Below are 27596 nucleotides of genomic sequence, written 5' to 3'. Positions count from 1 at the left end.
AATACGTACTCGGGGGCTACAGGGAATTGTACACAGGGTGGCTACCTATGAACTATCTGAAGAAGCCAGAGGTTTCAGTTGCAAATCTAATTTTTATTCTGTTATATGACAGACAACAAGGAAGACACCATTATTATATAGATGTTTCATCTTTCACAAAATAGATAGGAAGATTTAGTACCAGTAATGGCAAAAAGGCCAAATTAAAGCTTTTGTGTGACTCAGACCTTGGCATCAAGGCTTGATTTCATCAGCCGTTTATTAACAATTAGTTTGCTGCCTGCACAGTTCCAACTGGAACCCCAGGCTGTCTTGATACTAATAACTGACATACCACATGATCTATACATGCTTCATTCTATAGGTAATTTACATTGTGCAATACTTATGAGAGGTTTTTTTAAGCTAAATAAAAATCACACTTTAGTTATCAGTTTGCTGAAAATAATCTGAGTACAGGACCAAACATTTCCCCACTTCCAAGAGCAACAAGTATACTACTATGGCAATTTAGTTAGCCACTGGGAGCAGCAAATGTTTGTATACCTAGTACAGAAGCTGAGTAGAGTCTAGAATAACTGTCTTAACCATAATAGCTGAAAATTACTTAACGTAAGGTATGGGAGATGAGAACACTGGACAGTACAACTCCACAAAATACTGTTTTTACCCAATTTAGTTTTAGAAATGTGACATGGCTCTGAGTAGTAGCAGTAAGTATATTACTGTCTAGTGTATAGCTACGTAAGGTAAAACAGATTACCACAAGTGTACATCAACCAGCGCTACTCCACAATCTCAGTTGTTTTACTGTGCTAACAAAGTGGAGAGTTGACTTTCAACATTAGAGGTAAAAGTATTGAAGGATATTAAACAAAAGAGTACTTTTAATATTTAGAATGATCAGCACTGTGTTTGTCATTTTCCTCCTTTTTGTTCTATTTGCTGCCCCAGAATACCTAAGACCATAAATGTAAGCAACATCCTATCAGAGCTGTCTGCTCAGCTCTTAAGTTTTGTATGTATCCTTTTTAATTAAAATTTACGATTGCTAGGATTGGTACTGCTAATTTATTATTTTAAAATAAGTAACAAGCACAACAGACAATGGAAAATGTGCTACAAGTGTAGCTCATAAGCTCCACTGTTATAAGTGATTTCTTCTTTGATAAATTTCAATGGATACAATGCAGGTTTAGTGTTACCCCTTCATACATCCCAATAAGCTCTTTAGATTTTTATTAAGCAAAACCAAGTTAAACAAATGTAATACAAAAGTTAACTGGGCTTCAAGTTGTGCTATACAGAAATGGACAACTGACCACGAAAAGCAAGTTTCAATTTCCAATCAATGTGAAATAGTGGTGAAAGTTGGGTTATGGAGTCTCAGCAACATAAGAGAAGGGAAGATATTAAAAGTCTAACAAGTGGGGATACCAGCAATTTAAATAGCGAGGGAAAACATTTCCAGTTAGTGTATCCGTGAGGCAGAATGGCAAATTACAGGCAAAACCAGTTAAGTCCATTTTCTTAGTCCTTTTGAATAAATTAATGCTTTATAATTTTATGTGACATACTGCACAATGCTTCCATCACTAGAAAATTCTCTAGAGAGGGCTTCAACTGTTTTAAGTGCTGAGCTAACAGTCCTGTTATGTTACTGGCTGAATCAATTACAATTATTTTAAGCTGAACTGATTGTCTAACGCTTGGGTTATACCTCATTTGTTAGCAAACTGCACTACCATTCTGTTCCAAGGTAAAGGGGCAAATCTTTGTGAAGAGGTGAGGGAAGGGAAGCAAAGCAATAACCATAGTTCCACAGAACTGAATAGGAGCAGTCATTCAGTGAAGATTTTACCACTTTCCACACAATCTGCTACCGTCGTGTTCAACAGTTAAGGAGGAAACTCAACCCAGGAGACAGAAGTGAACTTGGAAGCCCCAAGATTCCTGGCCATAACAACAGTATTACTTCAGGGTGTGCGCGTGAAATTTCACTCTCTTATCAACTGAGTTTGAGACCATATACATAAAAAGCTGGGCTTATTAGTCAAGATTATGGGGGGATTCTGAACAGCCATGTGAGTTTGCAACTTTTTATCTACAGCTTTAGACACTCTAGTTCTACAGACAAAGAAGAAGAAACAATCAGGTTCTCAGCCACGCAAATTGTAGACTAACTTTTGCACCAGTATATCTTTCATGTTCTGTTGTGACATTTGCCAGGGTCAGTCTGGATTCATTTGTCATCGCAAAAAGGGGAAGCAGAATTTTGATTTATCCACCTTTTAGGAAAAAACTGACCAAATCCAAGTTACTTATTGGCATTTATGAAAAAAAAAAGTTCCCGGTAATGATTTGTCCTTAAGTGAGTTATTACTGCACCTGTAATTGTGCTTATTAATAGGCCAGCATGGTTTATGGGGCTATGTTTTAAAGTTTGTATTGCTGACATTGGGAGTATACATAGGCCAATTATTTATCAACTCATCTGAAGAGTTAGTCCATTTTTAACTTAACCCATGGAAACAGTTAAAGGAAAGTTTGCCAATAACTGCTACTATTGGGCAGTAGATGCTATGACTTCCTGAAGCGTGGGTCTATTAGCTGACTTTTCAAGTGAGCTGCTAGACAGTTATGTTCACAAACAAGAGCCTCTCACATTTTAAATGATAGGTGAATTAATTAGGCTGTTTTAAGTGTCATAAGAAACTAGAAGGTTGAGATTCAGCCTATCACTTAAGGAGAGAAAACAGGTACTAGCAAGCAGAGATCCAAGAGATTACTTCTGTTGTCCTCAAAGCTTAGATCAAAAACTAATCAAAGTATTTACAAAAAGTAAACTGGTATTGTGACGGAAGAAAATTTTGGACAGTTTCCATTTTACAGACATTTTGACAAGCAACAACCCATTAGTAAAACCACTTCAAGTTTCTCATGAAGGCACCACCTAATACACTGGTGTGGAGCAGAAAAGGGTTGTAACAGATGTTGTGAGCACCTACAGCATCTTTAGGGACTACTGTTTCAGCTTTATAAAGTTTATCCATACGTTTGAGCCAGCCCTTCAAAGCATGAAAACACTGACGACTATTCTAATGAGATGGGCCAGACAATATGAGCCCATAAAACATTCACGGACCTTTTCATCAGTGTGCGTTATATGTATGTGTTCATCACTGGGTTCCTGGGTAGGTTCTCTGTGGAATCTGGTGTCACTAGAGGTGGGCTACTGCAAAAGTCACAAGGCTGGTGAGGCAGAGATCCAGCCTTTGAGGCTTGAGGGTTTGGAAGACTTTGGAACCTATTAGGAACTCCTAGGAGAATGGATGGGTGACCCTCTGGTAATCTTAAATATGATTTTAAATCCTTTTATTGTTTTGCAGATTCTCTCTCGGTCTTCAAGTAAATGTACTCTGCTTTTGAAAAGCTGGCACACTCAATTCATATAGTCTTTGGACAGAAAGCAAAGGCAAGGGACTGGACTCTCATTCCTGCTATGATTTACACAGTGAAGTGCAATGGGGCCGCAAGCCTCAACTCCGGATCTAGAGGGAGAGGGATGCCCAGAGAGGTGACATCTAGACGTGTGAGAGAGCTTTCCTCCAGACAACAAAGGGGGTCAAAAGTGTACTCAAATTGTGACACGAATGTTTAAAGGGGTTGATTTTATCCCTTAAATTTATAGTCCAGAGAAGCAAATGGTAGGCCAAATTTTAATAACTGTCTCAGTGGCACTTCAGGAATTTGACTCCGCTATTTTAATTACATGGGATTCTTTGTCATGTTTTAGGGGATATCACAATTATAAATAAGAAAAAAATAATCAACATGATTAACTATGACTTTTATTAAAGGAAAAGGAAGAAAGATTAAAGAAACAGTGAACAATGGTTACTTCAGTTACAATCTCTTCAGCAAGCTTCTCTGTGGAAAGCTTTTAACAGAGATCACACCTCTGAGAGTTGGCCTGACTGTGGTAGGGGAGCTCTTCTTTAGAAGAAAGTCAAAACAAAAGCGTTTCATTCCTCAAATCCCAAGTGAATCCTCTTTTAGTGTATTTTTGATTGCTAACAAAAGTTTATAGATGTGCAAAAGTGTTTCATTTAAGGATAGGTGAGACCCGTGTGGCTTAGCCAGTCTAATCCAAGAACCATTTATGAACAGGAAAAAGTGAGTAATCTTAAATATATTTTATGAAACCAAAGAAAATATTTTAATTCAGTTACTTAAAAGAAACCATTCAAGGAGCTGTTTTAAGACTGGCAAATTAGTTAATGAAGAATCTTAACATTCAAGTTAAATCCACAATTTTTCAAATTACTGAGGTTAGCTTATGTCTCCTGTCCAGTAATAGGTAGTCTAGGCCATTCTGTTGTTTAACAGAAGCTTTTACTGTCAAACTGAAGTAGCATTTTAATATTCCATTATAATCATTACAAGAAAAGAAAAAAAAACCCTAATTCCTAATTCTATTACTGCACTGACATTAGTCTTGCCCATCTGGATTCCAGAGAAAAAGTCTTAATACATGTGTGCATTTGGGGACACCAAGGTTACTTTAATGAATGGGATAAAAAAAAAAAAAAAAAAAAGGCTTACCACAAATGCTTGAGATGTGAAAAAAGCACAAGTTTCTACTTCTGACTACATACTAGGGTTTTTGTTTCAAAACAAAAGGTTATAGAAAATATAGAAATTAAATCCAAGATAGGTTTCAATCCTAGTCTACTAAATGACAAAAACTAAGGGCAGGTCTACACTAACCCCCTAATTCGAACTAAGGTATGCAACTTCAGCTACGTGAATAACAAGACGCGATAAGTCGAACTCAGAAGTTCGATCGCTCGCCGCCGAACTACTGGGTAAGTGTAGACCTACCCTAAGAGATCTGCACTTAATCCTAGTATTTACTCTCACTAGCTGGAGAACAAACATGAAGTTTGATAGCGTCCATACTTCCTGTAATCAATCAGTGAATTATTCAAGAATTTCAGTTGGTAACTCCAGATAAGTTACCCTGTATTTTGAGGTAATGGCCACATTGTGATCTCAGCCCACCAAAAACTCAGAATAAATTGACTTCACAATGCAGTAACTTGAGAATTACAAGAAACTAAGAAATCACAATGTCCTTTAGAGTCACAACATTCATAAGAACAGAACTCTGAACTAAAGATATTATTTGTATTACTGTAACATCTAGGAGCCCTAGTCATACACCACATTGCATTTGGTGCTGCACAAACCAAGAACAAAGGGGTTTTTTGTGTTGCCATCACAAAATGTATTTCTATGTACAGTAGCTTCAGGATAAGGGGTATGGAAAAGCTACTAAAATAAGGATCCAAGCTGAGAACCTGCACTAGATGGTCTGGCTGGCTGTAAGACAACTGGGAGGGAAACAAACTTACAAACCCAGCATCAAGCCCCTGCACATACTGCATTCCTGGCTTCCTCATCCTAGGTCATTCTTCCTCCAAGCCTTGTGAATCCCTTCATCCTAGCCTAGTATATGCTTCCCCAGCCATCCAGACTCCTCTTATCCTCCTGCACAGGAAGCCCTGATCTAACAGACCTAATATGTTCACATAGATGATTCCTCAAATTCATTTCTCCTTTATCAGAGCTGCAAGCTCCACTACGAAGGGAAAAAACAGTTACTTACTGTGCTTGTGCCTCGTGGCCCTAGCCCTTCCCCAGCTATATGAGGCAGCACTGCCCGGACCACCCTCAGTTCCTTCGCACCCAATGCCCAGAGACTAGACTTCAAAACAGAGGGAATGGAGGGTGAATCGTGGAATAAGTGTCTGCATCACATCTCAAAGTAGTACAGTTACAGGAAGTAACCATTTGTTCTTTGAGTAGATGCAGCCATGTATTCCACTTAGACTCTGCTTGTGAGTCACCTATTTGAACAAGGATTGCCTTCCCTACGTTTGCATCTGCTCTTGACGCAGTGGTAATGGCATAATGATTCAGAAACTTATGTATTGCTGACCACGTGGCATTCCTGCAAATGTCCAATATTCAGCTGTCACTCAAAAACACCATTGACGTAGCTTCCGCTCTGGTAGAATGGCTTCACTCCCATTGAGGGGGCGTAGCTGAAGCCATTTTGGTTGTAGTCTTGATGCAACAAGTTATCCACTTAAAGATCATCTGTGAGGAGACTACCTGTTCCTTTACATGATCTGCATATGACACCAACAGATGAAGTAAAGCTCAAAAGGGTTTAGTCCTGCCAAGGTAGAAGGACAGACGTCATCTGATATCTAACATATGAAGGCACTGATCCTCCAGGTATGAATGAGGCTTAGGAAAAGACACAGGTCTGGTACAAATGAAAGAGACCACTTTAGACACAAATTTTGAGTGAAGCCACAAAGTCACTATCCTTGGAGAATTGTGTATAAGGAGGTTCCACCATCAAACCCTGCAACTCTCACACACAATTATCCGATGATCCATCCCCTATCCTTAAATCCCAGATTCTGGCAGTCAGAGGCCCAGGGACACCCAGAGCATAGGGTTGCATCCCTGATTGTCCTGAGTAATAGCCATTAATGGACCTATTCTTTATGAATTTATCTAATACTTTTTTGAATCCAGTTATAGTTTTGGCCTTCACAACAACCCGAATCAACGAGTGCTAAAGACTGACTGTGCATTGTGTGAAGAAGTACTTCCTTTTCCTTGTTTTAAACCTGCTGCCTAGTAATTCCATTACACCCCTTGTTCGTGTGTTATGTGAAAGGGTAAGCACTTCCCTATTTACTTTCTCCATATCAATCACGATTTTATATGCTTCTATCATATCCTGCCTTAGTTGTCACTTTTCCAAGCTGACTAGTAGTGACATTCTATACCTTGGGGGAGCGTACTGTAACCCCCATATTCCTCATTTTCATATAATTGTGATCTTACATAAAAAGCATGCCTTACAAGGTATCAGGAGAAAGGTTATGATCTGCTGAAAGGCATTTCGCTATCCATATATGTGTATCATTAATGCATATGAAGTTATGAGAACTGTGTTGTATGGTGGTCACTAAAACATATTGTAAGTTGGGGAATCAGCCAAATATTAGCTCCCCAGAGGCAACAGCAAGGAAAGTAACCAACGCCCAGGCGGGGTGTCAAATAACCCATCAACAGCCGTTGTCCAGCAAGAGAGCTACAATGCAATGACTCACATGCATGAGGCCACAGCAGGGGAATTGCTCGACCTTGCTTGGAGAGACTCAGCAATACCCTCCAGACATGTCTGGACTTGTGCTCCCCAAGCACATGGACTGTGGGTATACAACAGAGTGGACACATACTGGGCCCTTCTCCTGCCCCCACCTTCGCTGAAAGCAACTAAGGGTAGGTCTACACTTACCCGTTAGTTCGGTGGCAAGCAAATCGATCTTCTGGGTTCGACTTATCGCGTCTTGTCTGGACGCGATAAGTCCAACCCGGAAGTGCTCGCCGTCGACTGCGGTACTCCTGCTCGGCGAGAGGAGTACGCAAAGTCGATGGGGGAGCCTGCCTGCCGCGTCTGGACGGAGGTAAGTTCGAACTAAGGTACTTCGAACTTCAGCTACGTTATTCACGTAGCTGAAGTTGCGTACCTTAGTTCGAATTGGGGGGTTAGTGTAGACCTGCCCTAAGACACTGAGAAGAAGACAAGACTCCAACAGAGGAGATTGGCCCAAGTTTAAGGAACAAACTTGTATATTAAGGACTGCTTAATCTAGATGTTGCCCAATCTAATAGCGTTGAGAGTTTAGACTGCATGCTTTTATTTTATTTTGGTAACCATTCTGACTTTTTGCCTATCACTTAATATCACCTAAAAATCTACCTTTTATAGTCAATACAGTTGTTTAATTGTTTATCTTTACCAGTGAGTTTCTATGAAGTCTGGGACAAATCCACTCAGGTTTGCAAAGGCTGGTGTATGTCCACTTTCCATTGTTGAAGTGGTGAACCAATTAATAAATTTGCACTGCCCTGGGGTACAGTGCTGGGAACTGCGGGTATTTGGCCGGTGCCTTTCTCTGTGTAATTCATGAGTGGCTCTGGGAGCATTCATGCAATCTAGCTGGGTGTGGGGCTCCATATGCAGTTGTGCTGAGTGATCACAGCTCCTGGAGGGGTTGCTGCTGGTCACTAGCAAGGCATTGAGAGAGACAGCCCAGGCTGAGGAGAGTTCAGGGGGCACAGTCCCAGGCTCCATCCCAGTCCCAGGCTGCACCCCGGGGGGATCCCATCACACTAGTCCCAGTCTTCTTAATCTCTCCTCATATGGAAACTGTTCCATACACTTAATCATTTGTTGCCCTTCCCTGTACCTTGTTCATTTCTAATGCATCTTTTTTTGAGATAGAGTGACCAGAACTCCATGCAGCATTCCAGGTGTGGGCATTCCATGGATTTATATAGTGGCATGATGATATTTACGGTCTTATCACTCCCTTTCTAAATGGTTAACATTCTCTTTGCTTTTTGACTGGTGATGCAGATTGAGCAGATGTTTAAAAAAAAAAAAAAAAAAAAAAAGATGGTTACTCACCTTTGTAACCGTTGTTCTTCGAGATGTGTTGCTCATATCCATTCCAATTAGGTGTGCGCACGCCACGTGCACGGCCATCGGAGAATTTTTACCCTAGCAACACCCGGTGGGTCGGCTGTGGAGCCCCCTGGAGTGGCGCCTTCACGGCACTGGATATATACCCCAGCCGACCCATCGCCCCCTCAGTTCCTTCTTGCCGGCTACTCCGATAGAGGGGAAGGAGGGCGGGTTTGGAATGTATATGAGCAACACATCTCGAAGAACAACAGTTACAAAGGTAAGTAACCGTCTTTTTTTCTTCAAGTGCTTGCTCATATCGACTCCCAAGCCTTACCTAGGCGGTGGGGTCAGAGTGAAGTACCATAGATTGTAGGACCGCTCTACCAAACACCACACCATCTCTGGGCTTGCCGGACGATGGCATAGTGAGGGCAAAAGTATGTACTGAAGACCAGGCAGCGGCTCTGCAGATCTCCTGGATTGGAACCTGGACCAGGAAAGCCGCCGACAAGGCCTGAGCCCTTGTAGAGTGAGCGGTGAGGGGCGGGGTCAGAACACCGTCCAGATCATAGCAAGTACAGATATAGGAAGTGATCCAAGAGGAGATCTGCTGGGAGGAGACCGGGAGGCCCTTGATCCGGTCCACCATCGCGACGAAGAGCTGGGTCGTTTTCCTGAACAGCTTCGTATGCTCAATGTAGAAGACAAGGGCCCTAGGAACATCGAGGGAGTGTAGCCATTGCTCCTGACGAGTAGTGTGCAGTTTTGGATAAAAAAACAGGAGGAAAATGTCCTGGTTGATATGAAAGGTCGAAACCACCTTGGGAAGAAAGGCCAGGTGAGGTTGTAGCTGCACCTTGTCCTTATGGAAGATCGTGTATGGTGGTTCCAAGGTAAGAGCTTTGAGCTCAGATACACGCCTTACCAAGGTGATAGCGACGAGGAAAGCCCTTTTCCAAGAGAGGTATAGGAAGGAACAGGTGACCAACGGCTTGAACGGGGCTCCCATAAGCCTGGAGAGGACCAGGTTAAGGTCCCACGTGGGGACTGACTGCCGTACCTGCGGGTAGAGACGGTCAAGGCCCTTAAGAAACCTACCGACCATGAGGTTGGCGAAGACAGATCGGCCATTCACTCCCGGGTGGAAAGCAGAAATGGCCGCCAGGTGAACCCGGATGGATGATATCGCCAGGCCCTGCTGTTTCAGGCCCAGGAGATAGTCCAAAATGAGAGGCACGGATGCTTGGGGGGGTGGGCTTGCCATGGTGAGTGCACCAGCATGACAATCGCTTCAATTTGGCCATATATGTGGCCTGAGTGGAAGGTTTACGGCTACCCAACAAAACCTGCTGCACCAAATGAGAACAGAGGAGCTCCGAGTGGCTCAGCCTGCAGCATCCACGCCGTGATGTGGACGGATCGTAGGTTGGGGTGACAGAGGTGGCCGTGATCCTGAGTGATCAGGTCCGGAAAAAGAGGCAGCGGAACCGAGGCATCCACAGAGATCCAACAGTGTGGTGTACCAATGTTGCCTGGGCTATGCCGGGGCAATCAGAATCAGCCATGTTCCGTACCTGCACACCTTGAGCAGGACCTGGTGTACAAGGCTGAACGGCGGGAAGGCGTAAAACAATCGGCTCATCCACAGGAGTAGGAAGGCGTCTGTGAGAGAGCCCAAGGAGTGGCCTTGGAGGGAGCAAAATGCCGGGCATTTCCGATTGCTGCGTGATGCAAACAGGTCGACCTGGGGAAACCCCCTCTTTAGGGAGATGGAGTGGATGACATCGGGACGGAGCGACCACTTGTGGGATTGGAAGGACCAGCTGAGGTGGTCCGCCAACAGGTTCTGGATCCCTGGGAGAAAAGACGCTACCAGGTGAATGGAGTGGGCTATGCAGAACTCCCACAGCCGAATGGCCTCCTGACTGAGGGGGGAGGAACGGGCCCCCCCCTTGCTTGTTGATGTAGAACATGGCCGTGGCGTTGTCTATGAGGACTACCACACAACGACCAAGCAAGCTCTCCCGAAAGGCTTGACATGCAAGATGCACCGCCATCAGCTCCCGTACGTTGATATGGAGAGAGAGCTCAGACGGGGCCCATAGACCCTGCCTCTGGATGTCGCCGAGATGGGCGCCCCATCCCAAGGCTGATGCGTCCGTCACGAAGGACAAGGAGGGATGACCACAAAGCGGAGGAAGCGTCTGTGAGCCGGATGGATTGATATGTGGAAATATGCGTCCTTCATGTCCAGGGTGGCGTACCAGTCTCCAAGATCCAGGGAAGGTATGATGGTGCCCAAGGAGACCATGTGGAACTTCAACTTTACCATGAATTTGTTGAGTCCGCGCAGATCCGGAATAGGCTGAAGCCCGCCCTTTACCTAGGGGACTAGGAAGTAATGGGAGTAAAAACCCCTGCCCCTTAGCTCCCTTGGAACCTCCTTGATTACCCCCATGGTTAGGAGCGTATGAACCTCCTGAATGAGGAGTTGCTCGTGAGAGTGGTCCCTGAAGAGAGACAGTGGGAGGGTGGGGAGAAAGAAAATTGGAGAGAGTATCGCCTTTCCACCGTGCGAAGAACCCAACTGTCCATGGTTATGAGGGACCAAGCACGGTGGAAACGGGACAAAATGATTCAGGAAGGGTGGGGTAGGATCCTAATCGAGGTCCGGTACATCATCCTAGGGCGTCCCTTCAAGAGTTTTGTTTAGGACCTGCCGAGGGCTTGGACGGGCCCTGGCTCTGCCCAGACTGGTGGTTGGGGGGTTTCCTCCTGCCACTACGCCCCCGTCTCCTGTAAAAATCCTGCCTCGGCCGAGGAGGGTGGTAGGAACATTGAGGCTGAGGCTTAAAGGGCTTTTGCTGGGTAGCCGGTGTTTGCATATATTATGTAAGATCACCACCGTGAATAGGTCTGTGGGTGTGTGTACAATTAGTCATATCCCTTGGAGGAGACAAAGGACTTCCGCTATACCCCTTTAGCAGTCGGAGGAATGGACGCGGGCTTTTGCCAGATTGTTCTGGCCGTGGTCTGGATGGTTCGGATGAGCAGTAGGGCCACTCTAGATTGAGCCTCTGTCGACAAAATGTCAACCACAGGGTCCTCCACCTCCATAACCTCCTCTGCTTGGAGGGTCACATTCCACGCCACCCTATGTAGTAGGTCCTAGTGGGCACGGAGGTCTATTGGCGGGGGACCCGAAATATCAGTTCCCGCCACTGCCTCATCAGGTGAGGATGAGGAGGCGGCCACGGGAGGAAGAGGATCATCTGGGGCCTCTTGCTGAGCTGGGTCTCATAGCCCTGAGCCCGCGACCTCGGCGTCCGGACCAGGAACCAGAGTTGGAGGCCACAAAGGTATCTGGAGTTGATGGCAACTGGATCTCAACCACGCTACGAGTCGTGGAGTCCAGACGCACCGGACTCGACGGCACCGCTCTCGGTGCCGGAGTTAACGGTGCCGAAGTCGCCACTTGTGCCCCTGGTCGCTCCACTACAGGATGTGGCTCTGAGGGCAGATTCAGGGAGGTTGGTGTCTGCTGGGGTGGGCCAGCCTTTTCCGGTCTGCGGTGCCGCTTATGGCCAGGTGAGTGGGAGCGGTGCCGGACCAATGATGTTGGTTGCAGTGCCGGGGAACGCCGGTGCCGCGTGTCTCTATCAGAGTACGACCGCAGTGCAGTTCCTACCGTTGCCGCTGGGGCACTGTACACCGAAGCGCTCGGTGCCGGGTCTTGGCGTGCCGCTGGAGGTTGAGCCTAAGAGCCACCTCCATGAGGAGCAGTCTTAAGCGAAAGTCCCGCTCCTTATTCTGGGGCCGAAAACTTTTGCAGATCTTGCACTTCTCTGTCTGATGAGATTTCCCCAGGCACTTTAGGCAAGAGTCATGGGGGTCGCCCGTTGGCATGGGCTTAGAGCAGGAAGCGCAGGGTTTAAAGCCCGGGGCCTTGGGCATGAGCCCAAGCGACAGGTGGGGAGGAGGGGAAAAACTCCTTCCTACCCCGCTAATGATTTAAACTATATTACAACTACAACCATTAAACACTATAACTATAAACTATTAACAAACTGTAGGAAAAAACATTAGGGAGAGTGGAGAGCAGCAAAGCCGAGTTCCACAGTTCCAACGACCGTCACGGGCGGTAAGAAGAAACTGAGGGGGTGATGGGTCGGCTGGGGTATATATCCAGCGCCTTGAAGGCGCCACTCCAGGGGGCACCACAGCCAACCCACCGGGTGTTGCTAGGGTAAAAATTCTCCGACGGCCATGCACGCGGCGTGCGCACACCTAATTGGAATCGATATGAGCAAGCACTCAAAGAAGAACTATCCATGATTTCTTTTTGAGGGGTAGCAGCTAATTTAGACCCCATCATTTAGTATGTATAATTGGGATGTTTTCCATGTGCATTACTTTGTAATTACCAATATTGAATATCATCTACCATTTTGTTGCTCGGACACCAAGTTTTCTGAGATTTCTTTGTAACTCCTTGTAGTCAGCTTTCAACTTAAGTGTCTTGAGTAATTTTGTATCGTCTGTAAATGTGTCACCTGACTATTTGCCCCTTTTTCCAGATCATTTATGAACATGTTTAACAGCATTGGTCTCAGTATAAATTCCTATTTATCTCTCTCTATTCTGAAAACTGACCATTTATTCCTAACCTTTGTTTCCTGTCTTTTAACCAGTTACTGATCCATGAGAGGACTTCCCTCCGATTCCATCACTAGTGACTCTGCTTAAGAGTTTTTGGTGAGGGACCTTGTCAAAGGCTTTGTCAAAGTTCAAGTACACTATATCCACCGGATCACCCTTGTCCACATTTGTTGACCCCCTTTAAGAATTCTAATAGATTGGTGAGGCATGATTTCCCTTTACAAGAGCCACGCTGACTCTTTCAAAAGATATCATTTTCATCTATGTGTCTGATAATTTTGTTCTTTACAATTTGCCTGGTACTAATGTTAGGCTTACCAGTCTTAATTGCCGAGACTGACTCTGGAGCATTTTTTTAAAAAATCCATGGCACGTAAGCTTTCCTCCAGTCACCTGGTACAGAAGCTAATTTAAGTCATAGATTAAACTATTAGTTCAGTAATTTCTTATCTGAGTTCCTTCAGAACCTTGGGTGAATACCATCTGGTCCTGGTGACTTATTACGGTTTATTTTATCTGTTTGTTCCAAAACCTCCTCTATTGACCCCTCAATATGGGACAGTTCCTCAGATGCGTCACCTAAAAAGAATGGCTCGTGTAGAAATCTCCCTCAAGTCCTCCGCAGTAAAGACTAACGAAAAGAATTAATTATCTTCTCCACAGTGACCTTTTCTACCTTTGGCACTCCTTTAGCACCTCGACCATCCAGTGGTGTCACTGATTGTTTGGCAGGCTTTCGGCTTCTGAGGTACTTACATTTTTTGCTGTTAGTTTTTGAGTCTTTGGCTAGTTACTCTTCAAATTCTTATTTGGCCTGCCAAATTATACTTTTACATTTGACTTGCCAGAGTTTATGCTCCTTTCAATTTTCCTCCGTAGGATCTGACTTCCAATTTTTCAAGGATGCCTTTTTGCCTCTGATTCTTTCAGACTGCTGTTTAGTCCTGGTGGCATTTCTGGTCTTCTATTCTTTTAGTTTGTTGTATACATCTAATTTGAGCTTCTATTATGCTGTTTATTAAAAGTTTTCATGCAGTTTTCAGGCATTTCACTCTTGTGACTGTTCCTTTTAATATCTGTTTAACTAGCTTCCTTATTTTTGTGTAGTTCCCCTTTCTCAAGTTAATGTTACTGTGTTGGGCTTCTTTTAGGTATTTTCCCATCCCAACAAGGATGTAACAATTATATTATGGTTAGTATTATGAGCCATTTAGCTACGTTCACTTCTTGGACCACATCTTGTGCTCCTCTTGGAACTAAATCAAGAACTGCCTCTCCACTTGAGTTCCAGGACTAGCTACTCCAAGAAACGGTCATTAATGGTGTCTAGAAACTTTATCTCTGCATCCCTTCCTGAGGTGACATGTACCCTGTCAGTAAGGTAATAGTTGAAATCCCTCATTATTATTGAGTTTTCTATTTTTATAGCCTCTCTAATCTCCCTGAGCATTTCACAATCACCATCCCCACCCTGGTCAAGTGATCAGTAGTATACTCCTACTGCTATACTCTTATTCAAGCATGGAATTTCTGTCCATAGAGATCCTATGGTATTGTTTGATTCATTTAAAATTTTACTATATTGGACTCTATACTTTTCCCCCTCCCTTCCCCCCATACAGTAGCACTCCCCCACCAGCATGACTTATTTTGTCATTCCTATATATTTTGTACCCTAGTATTTCAGGGTACATCTACACAGCAAAGAAAAACCTGTGGCTGGCCTGGGCCAGGTGACTCGGGCTCAGGCTACAGAGCTGTTCCACTGCTGTGTAGACTTTCAGGCTGGGTTGGAGCCTGAAAGTATGGGACCCGCGGATGCTTCACAGCGAATGAAGCTAACAGGGCAATTATTGTGTGATCCATCCCCTGTCACCAAGTCCCAGCTTGTTGAAGTCAGAAGTCTAGGGACCCCAAAACCATTGAGCTGCATCCCTGACCACCATGAGTAATAGCCATTAATGGCTGAAGTATTTAGAGACTGACCTGTTACTTATGTTATATTATTAGAGAGAAGCAGACACTGATGTTGGAAATCAGATGCAAATGTATGTACTTTAGTCAATTAGGCTCAGAGATGGAGAAAACCTTGGAAAAGTTATTGTGGAAAGAAAGGTGGAGGACATCATGCGAGCGGATGACCAGCAAGGAGTTGAAAGGATAATGTATGGCAGATCACTGGAAGGTCAGTTGTTCAATGCTCAAAGTTAGCAACGGATTCCAAAAATTCTGCTATGTTATCAGTGATACTCAGACATGAACAAATGGATTTACATTCTTATTCATGCTTTAAAGTACTGATCTTAGTTTAATCTATAGTTGATTGCATTAACAAATCACTCTAATAAAGCAAGCCTAATTTATGTTCACACCTTTATATGAATGTGTTTTGGATCACAGGAGAAGGCGCTCAAAGTCATGGCAGCTCCCCTTACATAGATGTGGTGCCATGAAGGTAAGCATAACCTTTTCTGAAAAGGGAATAACCTGAGTAAAAATTCAGATGCAATCAAAAATTATATTTAGACTTTGGAATGAAAAAAATATTTTCACCTTCCTAACATGAATACATGTTGCTTCTGTTCAATTTGTACTGGCACACCACGGACTCAAGCTTCTATGTGCTGGTGTTGCTTAATATTCTAAAAACTATGCTAACTTTCTATTATGCTCCCGTGAAACTTTATCACATTTTAGCATCGCATTTGTGCTCAGTTGACAAATTAAGAGCCTCTAGTAGGTCATAATTATCCATTACTTGTGGAGTAGCAAACTGTTAAATTTTTATGCTTTCAACTTCAACTGAGAGCTCTTAAAATACAAGTAGTTTAAGTCAGTTAACTGAATCTGCTCACCAAAATGAGCCATCACAAATAACCTATTCCTCTCAATGCCTCTTTAGAGCAAAGTGCTCAGTCATTTAAAGCATTAAATCTGATTCTTTCACGCACATTTTCTGAAATCAATGATTTACAGTCACTGGGGTTGATTGGGTTGATCTGGAAAATCTGAAATCCTCCCACAGAGATTCTCCTGGAGCCGATTTAGGTATCAAAGCGGCAGTGTATTAACAATTAAGACCCTTTGTTACTTATTTGTTCCAATAGTACTCTGCCACTTGCAAGCTTTTTGAAAGAATAGTCAGTCCTAAGGAAAGGAATTAGATTGCCTAAATCAATATACATGCTCAGAAGGGTTAAAAATCCTCAGTCATCTCTAACACTCATACAGAAGTTGTACATAGACGGTCGTTCAGTAGCTTTAAGAAAACGTGAGTTAAATTGGAACTGAGAAAAAGCTACGAAACAAAGCAAACCATGCAGCAAATTATATGTGAATACAATTACCTCTGATATACATAAGCTATGCATACTTATTTTTTTAAAAGCAGGTTTCTACGTTACTAAGAAGCATGATTGTAGTAATTTTGCTATAAATGTCACTGTTATCGTAGACCCCAACACATTAATGTTTATACACAAAACCATAAGACCCTTAAGAAAATTTAGTGTTATTTGTATATAAAAAGTCTTTGTATTAATAAGGCCTTCAGTCTTTTTCAGAGATCACATAACCCTTTCACAATATTCACATAAGCAGTAATAAACTTCTAGTATTGCTGTAACTGTGTTATTTGAAGATTGTTTAAAACAGCTATTTGTCAAGGATAGCGATCTCAAATTTGTTCTAATTTTTAGTCTTTTGTAGTTCTCTGAAGACCTGAATTAAGCATGCCATGCACTCAGGCAAGCTTTACCGATTATTCAGTCAAGTGACAGATTATGTAGCTCATAAAATTAAATATCTGTCTTTTATATGAAGAGGATAGGGTATGTCTTGGTGTTTCACAATAGTAGCTAGCTCCGCAGCCAAAGTTTCAAATTTCAAAGTAAGGTGGAAGAACTATTTACTGACATCTCACATTTCAAAACTGTTGATACACATGAAAATTTAAGTAAAAAACTTAGCAAATTGCTTACCATCATTTTTTCAAAGAGATCCATAACTTCTTTTTCTGATAAATTCATACAACGTTCATCAAACAATGGCTGGGCAACTGGAAATTCACTCATAGAGGTTTGAGAATCAGGGTGCTGAATGAGAGGTTTCTCTTTTTTTACAGCTGATTTTCTAAAACTTGTTAATCTGTCACGCTGAAAACAAAAAATATATCTTTTAAAAATTCCTATATATATATGCACAATAAGAAAGCAGCATACATGTTTATTGATCAAATTGCATGCTCATGATGCAATAAACATACCAAGGGTTATTTTAAGTAGCAAGGCCAAAAATCAGAGACTGTACTATTTATAAATTCTTAAAACTCCTTGTTCTCATAGAATTTTTTTCCACCATTCAGAATTAAGTTTAATCCACAGTAGTGGCACTGACGTATAGCCTGCATCACCATATTTAATTCCCATTCCCAGATTCACCTACACACCAGTACATTAGGGTCTGAAAAATTTTGCAAGATAGTTGGAATGGGGAGAAGGGCACATTGCACATCAATTGGTAATGGTCCTTTTAGCCAATTTCTGATGAACAGTGATAAATTCGAAGACAATTGCCCAATCCTCTTTTACCTGAAGAATGGTGATAGGTTTTTGGAGGATAGCTGAAATGGCAAAATTTGGGGGATAATCATGGCTTCATCAGGTGTACACAACATTTCCACATAAGAAAAAAATTTTCCAGAGAAATACAAAGTATCTTAAGATTTTGTCACCAACTTTTCTATTAGGTGTTGAGTACGGTCTCTTATAATTAGCACATAGTGCCACAAACCAGTTAATCGTTTTACTGCATAGAAACAGCCATTCATAGTTCAATACACTTGACAGACATCAGTAAAAGCATACCATGTGATCTGCAATGAAGGTTCTTAACTAAAACCGAATGGGTTTAGAAGCGCATGCATAATCAGTTAGTTTATTATTACAACAGGAGAAAGAATCATTCCACCAGTTAGAGTGATCTTGTGATCCTTCATTCTAAGGCTGTTTGTTACCATATTACTTAATACACACTTCTACCCTGATAGCTGTTAACAGTTAGAAAACCTGTTATCTTATACCACTGCCTGAAGAATGGAATACTTGTTATGTCTGCTTTAACATCAATGCAAACAAACCATTTAACAAATCACATTATTGGTGTACATTTTATGGAATCAAACAGCCTTAAGAAGATGGACTCAGTAAAACTGTCCATTTGCAACAACAGGCTTAAGCAGCTTATTTAGGTTACAGGTGTATTTTTTGTAGCATTTTTTCATAAAAGTGATTAAGTTCAACTGTTTTATATATTGTTAAGTAACAAATCAATAGGTTAAAAGTTCAGTTGTCTACAATTAACACTTACAACCGATTCAAGACTCAAATTTGTACTGTAAGACTTACTTTACCAAAACTTGAAACAGGTAACCGTATATAAGCTGCACCCCCTTTGCTTAATGTATTTTTTTACCTAAATCAAGCATTTGTGGACAGTGACAATCATTTAAAATAGTGGATTTAAGAACAGCTGCGACAGATTGGTATTTTCACCTAAAAATTGATTTACAATTTTTTACCACCCCCAATTACTGCAAAATATTTGTAGAACCCAACTAGTGAAACATTTAATATCCTTTAAATACAGGCTTCATTGTCCACAGCCTTTTGAGTAAGATAGCATGCACTGTAGATAAAACTTGCCATGAAGACCTTACCACATCATCTGCCAAAGTTTTTATTTGAACGTTCTATTAAAAACCAAAGACAAAAGAAAAAGCAAGTTACCTAACTGGTGTGAAACAAAGAAAAAATTAAGCTCTTGTACATTAATGTGGAAACAGTAACTAAAATTCTCCTTTAGCGAATTTAATAGAAACAAATTGATATTTATGAATGGGTTTGAGCTAGCAAGACAGACAATTATAACCCCTTACAGAGCATTACTTTCCCTTCACCCAGAAAGATGAGTTGTAGGATGTTAAGTTATTCATTTCAAAATAGCATATAGCATCAAACTTAAACACTTTTCATCTAACTCATTCTGGTATACTAGTAACCAGTACAAGAACTGTTATACCTAAGTCTGAGTATACTTAGTTTTACAACTTGAAAATTTGATTACTTAAGATTTGTGTGGAGGAAGTCATTGCCAGCATGAGCACACTTCTCTCAGTTTTGCCAGAAGACTCACTCAATCTAGAGACATCTAGCAGTGTCAATGTTACATTTCCTTAAAAGCTTTATTTTTTTCCTATTACCCGGCTCACATTAAAAAGTAACGTATATTTCAAGCAACTGTCACCACATACTTCTTAAGAACCAAGGAGTTAGTAATGGGCAATGGCTTTGGTAGTTTGAGCAGGAACTATTCCAGAGTTCTAGAGAAAAACGTCACTGTGATTTACATGAGCTATCCAAAACCATAAATGGATAATTATTTGCCAGCTTGGCAGAAAATTAGCTATAGTATAGTCTCTCCATTAAAGATCCCATATCTCACTGATGGAGTATCTAACCAGAGCCCTTCCCATTTATTTTAGTTGCTTTCCCCATCCAGACAATCAAAGCCATATAATTTTATAGGGACTATGTTTTACTCACCCAGCTAGCTTTCTTTCATGTACCAGTCTCCTGCAGATGCTCAGTAGTGCGAATTACAACTTTAGCTAGCTCAGATATGGCTAAGTAAAAAGGTGTGCATCATCAGCATATTATAGCCACTGCAACCCACACAATTAAGTTGCACTGTTAACAGCCTCTCCTACATTAGAAACGAGAGCCTTGACAAGATGGAGCCCTGAAAAACTGACAATTTCCTCAGGGAGGAGAAATTGCTCGCTTTTTGAGAATGTTCAGCAGGGTAGTAGGGGAGCGACCCAAAACCTGCCCTATCATCCACTTGCTATGGTTTGCAACTCAGTCACTACTCCTTCACTGTCTACAGTATCAAAAGGCTGCGGACATTGCTTTACCATGGATATTTCATCTTTCTTTATTGCCAGATCATCCACTGACGCTGCCCTACATTCTCTACCCATGGCAATCATCAAATTGACAAGGATTAATGAGCTTTGAAGCCACTAAATATTGTGCCATCAGTAATGGATACTGTGGAAAATAAACCATTAGCTTCTGGAAACTAAGGGGAGCTTCAAAGACAGCAGCACTTGTGATAGCTCAACAAGTGTAGTTAATGCTCCTGCAAGGGCCACTTGCCATTGTACTCCTTAAAGCCTCATGCTCCCAGCAGGGCTTACTGGTTTGATAGACAACCTCCCCTTCACTCTCCAGTTTCACATATACTCTCAAAGTAGCAGCCAATGTTTTACTCAAGTATTTGGAGACTGCCCAGTTACTGGCTCATACAGCTCACCTTGAGTTAGAGTGGATGTTGCTTAACTGCAATCCTGATATTAACAAACTTCATGTTAATAGCAACATTTTGCCAGGAACCAATCCATCTGACTGACTTTAACGTTAATGGTATCTGGATATTGGAAACAGGCATGCCACTTATTCATTTGGGAGGGTTGGGGGGGAGGGGAGGAAAGGAGCTGGGACCACAGGCAGATCTGCAGCCAGGAGAGGAAGCACCAGGACAGGTCTTTTTTGGCTGCAGCCCTGCAAAACATGCCTGTAGCTGGTGCTCAGCACATCCCAATGCTTCCTTACCTGGCAGGAGCACCACAAACTTGCCTGCACACACAGACCTGCTGCCCACACAGGACATAACAGGCTGAGGTGCCCATACCCCACAAAACAGGGAAACCCCTGCTGGAGTCCCAGTGCTTCAGGCTGGGACGGGTGACTAGGGGGTAGGGTTTTCATTACTCAAGTTCTCAAGTATGACCTACAGATTTAAATTGTACACTGCTTCTGAAAAAGCTACAGAAAACTTCCCAAAACCTAGAATTATTTACTTGTTTTTAACCACAGAATTTAATTCTTATTTATGTGGCTTTTCTCAAAGACTTTAGAAAACTGTTAATTTTATTAACTAATGACAGTAAAAATAGTTTGAAATGGGAATTCATTTTATTCATGAAGTTTATAATGGTTTCTTAACACTAAAGTTAGTTGTTTAGAAGCAACTAGAAGTAACTTTTCAATTCTCCCTCTTGGCCCTGCAACTAAATTGACATAGCTCTCACTTGGATATTTCAGTAATACCTCAGCAAAACCAGTGAATACCACACTACACATTCAGTATTTTGAAAATTCAAATTACAGGCCCGAATTTCCATTAACTCATACCTCAAAGGGGATATTTTTACTTGGCAATTATTATTTTTGAAATATTTCAGAACAGTAAAGCTACAATCTAAAGGTTTTCATTTTAACTGGATTTCCATGGGTGTACCCACTGAGAAATGATTTATTGTGCACTTCTGAAAGTGGCCAGTTCCATTTAGGTATTTAAACATGGACTTAATGTTAGCCATTCAGATTTGTCAACTTTAGCCTTAAAAAGGTTAACTATCACTCCTTATGTGACAGTAATGGTTTTGTCCTCAGTAGCTGAAATCATAATATATTAATCGATCTGCTTCCATGCATGTTAGTAGTCCAGAATACGTGTACAGTTATACCAAAGTTATCCAATCAAAGTGTAAATCATGGTCTATGGCAGTTTGTAAGCCTGTTAGTAACCAGTTATTTATTCTTACTATTTGATATCTGTTTTAACATGAAATGGCTCAATCATTTACCCTTTAGCTCCATTTCCACTGGGCTTGAAATGCGTGACAAACCATAATCTGAAGAAAGCAACAGAGGGTCCTGTGGCACCTTTGAGACTAACAGAAGTATTGGGAGCATAAGCTTTCGTGGGTAAGCACCTCACTTCTTCAGATGCAAGTAATGGAAATTGGACCCATGGGAAGGAGACCCTGGAAGAATTCCACCATGATTTCAACAGCTTCCACCCCACCATCAACCTCAGCCTGGACCAATCTACATGGGAGGTCCACTTCCTAGACACCACAGTACAAATAAGCGATGGCCACGTTAACACCACCCTATACCGAAAACCCACCGACCGCTACGCCTACCTTCATGCCTCCAGCTTCCACCCTGGACACACCACACGATCCATCGTCTACAGCCAAGCGCTGAGGTACAACCGCATCTGCTCCAACCCCTCAGACAGAGACCAACACCTACAAGATCTTCACCAAGCATTCTCTAAACTACGATACCCACACAAGGAAATAGAGAAACAAATCAACAGAGCCAGGCGTGTACCCAGAAGCCTCCTGCTACAAGACAGGCCCAAAAAAGAAACCAACAGAACTCCACTGGCCATCACCTACAGTCCTCAGCTTAAACCTCTCCAACGCATCATCAGTGATCTACAACCCATCCTGGACAATGATCCCTCACTTTCACAGACCTTGGGAGGCAGGCCAGTCCTCGCCCACAGACAACCCGCCAACCTTAAGCATATTCTCACCAGCAACCACGCACCGCACCATAACAACTCTAACTCAGGAACCAACCCATGCAACAAACCTCGATGCCAACTCTGCCCACATATCTACACCAGCAACACCATCACAGGACCTAACCAGATCGGCTACAACATCACTGGCTCATTCACCTGCACGTCCACCAATGTTATATATGCCATCATGTGTCAGCAATGCCCCTCTGCTATGTACATTGGCCAAACTGGACAGTCACTACGCAAGAGGATAAATGGACACAAGTCAGATATCAGGAATGGCAATATACAAAAACCTGTAGGAGAACACTTCAACCTTCCTGGCCACACAATAGCAGATGTAAAGGTAGCCATCTTACAGCAAAAAAACTTCAGGACCAGACTCCAAAGAGAAACTGCTGAGCTCCAGTTCATTTGCAAATTTGACACCATCGGATCAGGATTAAACAAAGACTGTGAATGGCTATCCAACTACAGAAGCAGTTTCTCCTCCCTTGGTGTTCACACCTCAACTGCTAGCAGAGCACCTCACCCTCCCTGATTGAACTAACCTCGTTATCTCCATACTGATTTATACCTGCCTCTGGAAATTTCCATTACTTGCATCTGAAGAAGTGAGGTGCTTACCCACGAAAGCTTATGCTCCCAATACTTCTGTTAGTCTCAAAGGTGCCACAGGACCCTCTGTTGCTTTCTTCAGATTCAGACTAACACGGCTACCCCTCTGATACTTGACATAATCTGAAGAGTTATGAGGTCACTCAATTTGTGCATGATTGATACACAGAACCTGCCTAGGTATGTAGCATTAACTAGTGTGTCCACACAGATACATTCCACCTTTTTTTAAAGACTTCTTTTTAAAAAAAGATTAAATTTAAGCAAAATTGCTTCATGTAACCCACTTTCATTCCAATATCTGTGTGATCAACCCTGAACAACCCTTCCACTACCCTAAACAGAAACTTGAAATATATTTTTATTGAACCATCCTGATTTTTAGATTAACACGTACTGTTTATTACCTTCTCCTTGAACACCAATTCTTAAACTCTGTTTAATGTTAATACTGAATTATTGTCTCCTGTTTAGTCATTAAAGTCTGTGAATAAAGCTCAACAGCACTGGCTTTTCTTTGCCTCCATAGCAGCTAGCTTGTGGACTTCAATTTATGTACCTGAAGTCTTACACAATTTTCTAACCTTGTTTTTTATCATCTTTCTAAGCAATAATGATAAAAAGCATCCTCCTCCCATGTCAAGGCTGAATCCCCACTCTGGCCCTTCGAGTGCAGAAGATGGGGGCCCGCAAGGATTCTAAAAATTAATACTGCCACTCCAGGCTTGTATTAAACTCCCAAGGTTACAGCTTTTCTCTGACCTTGGATGGGTAGATGCTGCCACCACCCAAGTGCAAAAACCCATTTGAGAACACAGGAAGGCACATTTGGGAATTTCTTCCTGTGGGGTACCCTCAAGACCTTTCACCCCCACCCCCCAGGGAAGAGCTGAGAAAGAAAACAAAGGAGATCAGCTGTTGCCACCAGCTAATTAAACAACGTGTGCAAAAACCTCTCAGGACACAAAAATTCAATCCTATTCTTTAAAAAGGTAAATTTTATTAAGAACAAAAAAGAAAGAAGATACATCTGGAAATTTAGGCTATTGCTAGATTTAAAAAGAGCAAATACAAAATTTACCAATCAGGAATAGCTTTCTCTGGAGGTCCTGCTTAAAGATTACAAGCAAAACAAAAAGCACCTTGGGATAGAGGAGTCCACAAGCCATAAAGAAATAAAAAGAAATAAACCTAAATGCGTCTTCCTAGATATTCCCTGATCTACTTACATATCTGGGTGTTTCAAATGAGTAGTTTCTAGGTATGATTTGATGATTTTTCATACCTGGCCCAAGCTCTTACAGCATAGCTGCTCTGTCCCTTCTCTCCGGGAGAACATACAGACAAAGGGGAAGTTTTTTCCCAATTTTAAAAAGTTCTAGCCTTCCCATTGGCTCTTTTGGTCAGGTGCCCACTCCCTTCCTTTAACCTATGGACTTTTTAACCCTTTACAGGTAAAGCAAATAGAGAACAGCTACTAACAGGGATTTGATAGCTAAGTGGCTAGGTGGGTGTCCATAAAAGGGAGCTACCCACCCCCCTTCATTTATCACATCCCATAATACTGTTTCCCATTTTTTGCCTCCTGAAGAGTTAGCTTACTTTGTCATAATTTCCCACTTTCTTCAGTACAATTTCTTCTTCTTTTCTAGGTCCCCTCGAGTTCTCACTGGGTTCCAAATTATTTTTATCTGGATTAACACACTTTCTTCTCTTCCATACCAATAAAGACTATAATGAGACCAAAAGACCTATGCAGTACCCCTTTACCAGTCTCATAAAAAGTACGAGTGACTTATTACTCTGCTTACACTCTGTGCCAAGTTTCAGTCTAATTAATTTTGTAATAGAGTTTAATGTAGCACTGTATCACATCAATAACGTATCTAAGATTTAATAGGTTATAAAGGACATTAGTTTTGCCTTATTAAGCCCACAATTGAATCCTACTTTTTACTACACTTTTTTTGGGGGGGGGGGTGGGAGGGTGAAGGGTATTTGTTTGTTTTCAAGTAATACTGGTTCTGCTCACTGTAAAGCTTGTATTTTACTGAGAAAGTTATTTTTCATAGAAGGCAAATGACCAGTACAGAGAACAACACCAAGTTTCCTTGATATTTTGATGGCTATTATCAACAATATTTTGAAGGTGCCAGAAATCCCAGCATATAACTAGGAGTTTTTAAATGCTTTCTAGAACTTTGGAGTTTCTTTATTCAATTGGAGTATCTCCAGGATGTTTAAGCAAGTGGACAGCATGTTTTTTCCCCTCATATTCAAGTGTTTTCTCTCAATTCTCTCTCTTCTCTATTTTCTTCATGCTTGTCTACATGCCACTCAAGAGAGCGAATCACTCAAAGAGCAGGCCAACTGACTCCAGCTAAAGGTCACTGTAGTGGGGTGGTTTCCCCATTCCTGCCCAGAAGAGCTTAAAACAGCCCTAGGAGAGGGCTGTGGCAGGGAAAGCAGCTGCACCTGGGCCACGCCCCAATCAGGCCTCAGCTGGCCCTATATAAGAGGCTGGGAGCCAGGAGCTCAGCAGTCTCTCTCTAGCTGTAGAGGGAGATCAACTTGGCTGCAGGGACCTGAGCAGAGCAGGGCTGGGGAAAGGCAGAGGAGCTGGGGAGCTTCAGCCTGGAAAGCCCCAAGCTGTGGCCTAGCAGAAGGCCAACGGGTACTGGGGGTTGCAGAGGGCAGCCCAGGGGTAGGCAAATGCAAACCCAACCTTGACGGTGATGAGTAGGCTGATACTGCAGACTGCCCCAGGGCACGGGAGCCAGACAATGACTGGCAGTAGCCTTATACTGAGGCGAGGTAGGGATAGTGGGTGGGAGCTCCCCAGGGAGGGGAGACCCTGAGACAAAGGGGTTACTGCCAAGAGGCAGCACCCCAGATAATGGCGCACCGGGTCTGGGAGGGAGACAGGGGCCAAGCGGCAGCGGGATACTGGCCTGCAGAAGACGCTTCCGAGGCTGGACGAGCTAATTCCCAGAGACAACCAGGAAGAGGTGCCGCAGGGGTGAGTCCCACTCGTGACAGTCACCCTCCACCAACCTTGTGCCCTGCATCCTATTTTGTTATGCTTCATCACCTCCACATCTCTGGCTTCTTTGTTCATCTGTTTTCATTTTTACTTTCATGAAAAACTCTCAAGTCTGGGACAATCACCAAAGAGCTAAAGTGTCACTCAAGAGGCTGTCCACTTAGTATTTTCCCCCCTGTACAGTTCCCCCTTTGTTTTAATAATTGCATCAGTACCACATTCCCCAAACCTTTAGGGTCATCACTTGGGAAAACAATAAAAGGATTTAACTAAAGGGAAAAAGATATCAGTGAAGTTTTGTATATTCTGTTGTAAGCAACTCTCGTGATAGAAGATTCAGTAAACCATAATGCATCCAGAAAACGGGATTTCAGTGTAATCTCCACCAATGGGGCAGGAGCATCTGTTAGAGGTATGGGCATACTCATTTTTGGTTTATTTCCTTTCAGTATGTCATAAATCAGTAATGACTGAGTCTCATTTTTTCCCTTTGCCATCACACAATAAAATGGACCGAACCTTTCCGAAAAATTAATTTTTTACAAAAGCTATAAGGCACTGTCCAAAACATGTGGCTATTACCCTCTTACAACCAAGTTATCTGAACACATTTTTAATGCATCCAGCAATGAAGATCGAATACTTGAAGCTTAACGTTAAGCACAAACCACGTTTTGTTAAAAATTATACAAAAAAAGTTATCAGAAAAGTAGTGCCATAAGAAACTAGCACTATTGTGGCATTCTTTACCCAACTGTAGCCTTTAAATTAAGTAATAATTCCTTCATAATTAAGGCAAAAAATCTGTATTTCTATTTAAAAAGTTTCAATAATGGTTCCAAAAATTCAAAAATGAAGCCTCACACTAAACAACAGACAGTCTACGAAATAGACTAGGGATCCTAATGAATTTAAGTCAATTATGTGTTAAAGAATTATGAATGAAAACTAACGAACCCTTTAAAAATTCCTGTGTCCATGCGGGGTTTTGTATAGACAGATCACCCAACATACTACTTGTAGTATTACTAGATGCATATTCCATTTTAAAAGCTAGAATAGGTTACCTCCATCCTTCTGTCTTTGTGAAACTGATTGGGGAGAGCATTTTAGTTTAACAGTTGTCTCCCAGACTGAGCATAGTCTCACAGCAGTGGTTACCAGCACAGTTCAGGGGCAACCACTGGTAATACCATTTTTTGCCTCATTAACCCAATAAGATTTCACACTGTTCCACACCCCATCTCGATCTTCAAAGGAGTTTTTCCA

The 27596-nt window shown here is 42.2% G+C and overlaps 1 protein-coding gene across 1 annotated transcript in view; it reads right to left on the bottom strand.

Moving 5' to 3' along the window:
* DIAPH2 (diaphanous related formin 2) overlaps positions 1–27596 on the bottom strand; it is a 908304-nt gene that overhangs the window by 855469 nt on the left and 25239 nt on the right. The window contains exon 2 of the mRNA XM_065411177.1: positions 17203–17376. Coding sequence (XP_065267249.1) covers positions 17203–17376 — 174 coding nt within the window. The remainder of the gene's footprint in view (positions 1–17202; positions 17377–27596) is intronic.

The sequence above is a fragment of the Emys orbicularis genome, chromosome 9 (genome assembly GCF_028017835.1).
Source record: "Emys orbicularis isolate rEmyOrb1 chromosome 9, rEmyOrb1.hap1, whole genome shotgun sequence".
In the NCBI taxonomy this organism is placed as follows: Eukaryota; Metazoa; Chordata; order Testudines; family Emydidae; genus Emys; species Emys orbicularis.
Note: the sequence above shows the minus strand (reverse complement) of the source record. Positions and strands in the feature narration are given on the sequence as shown.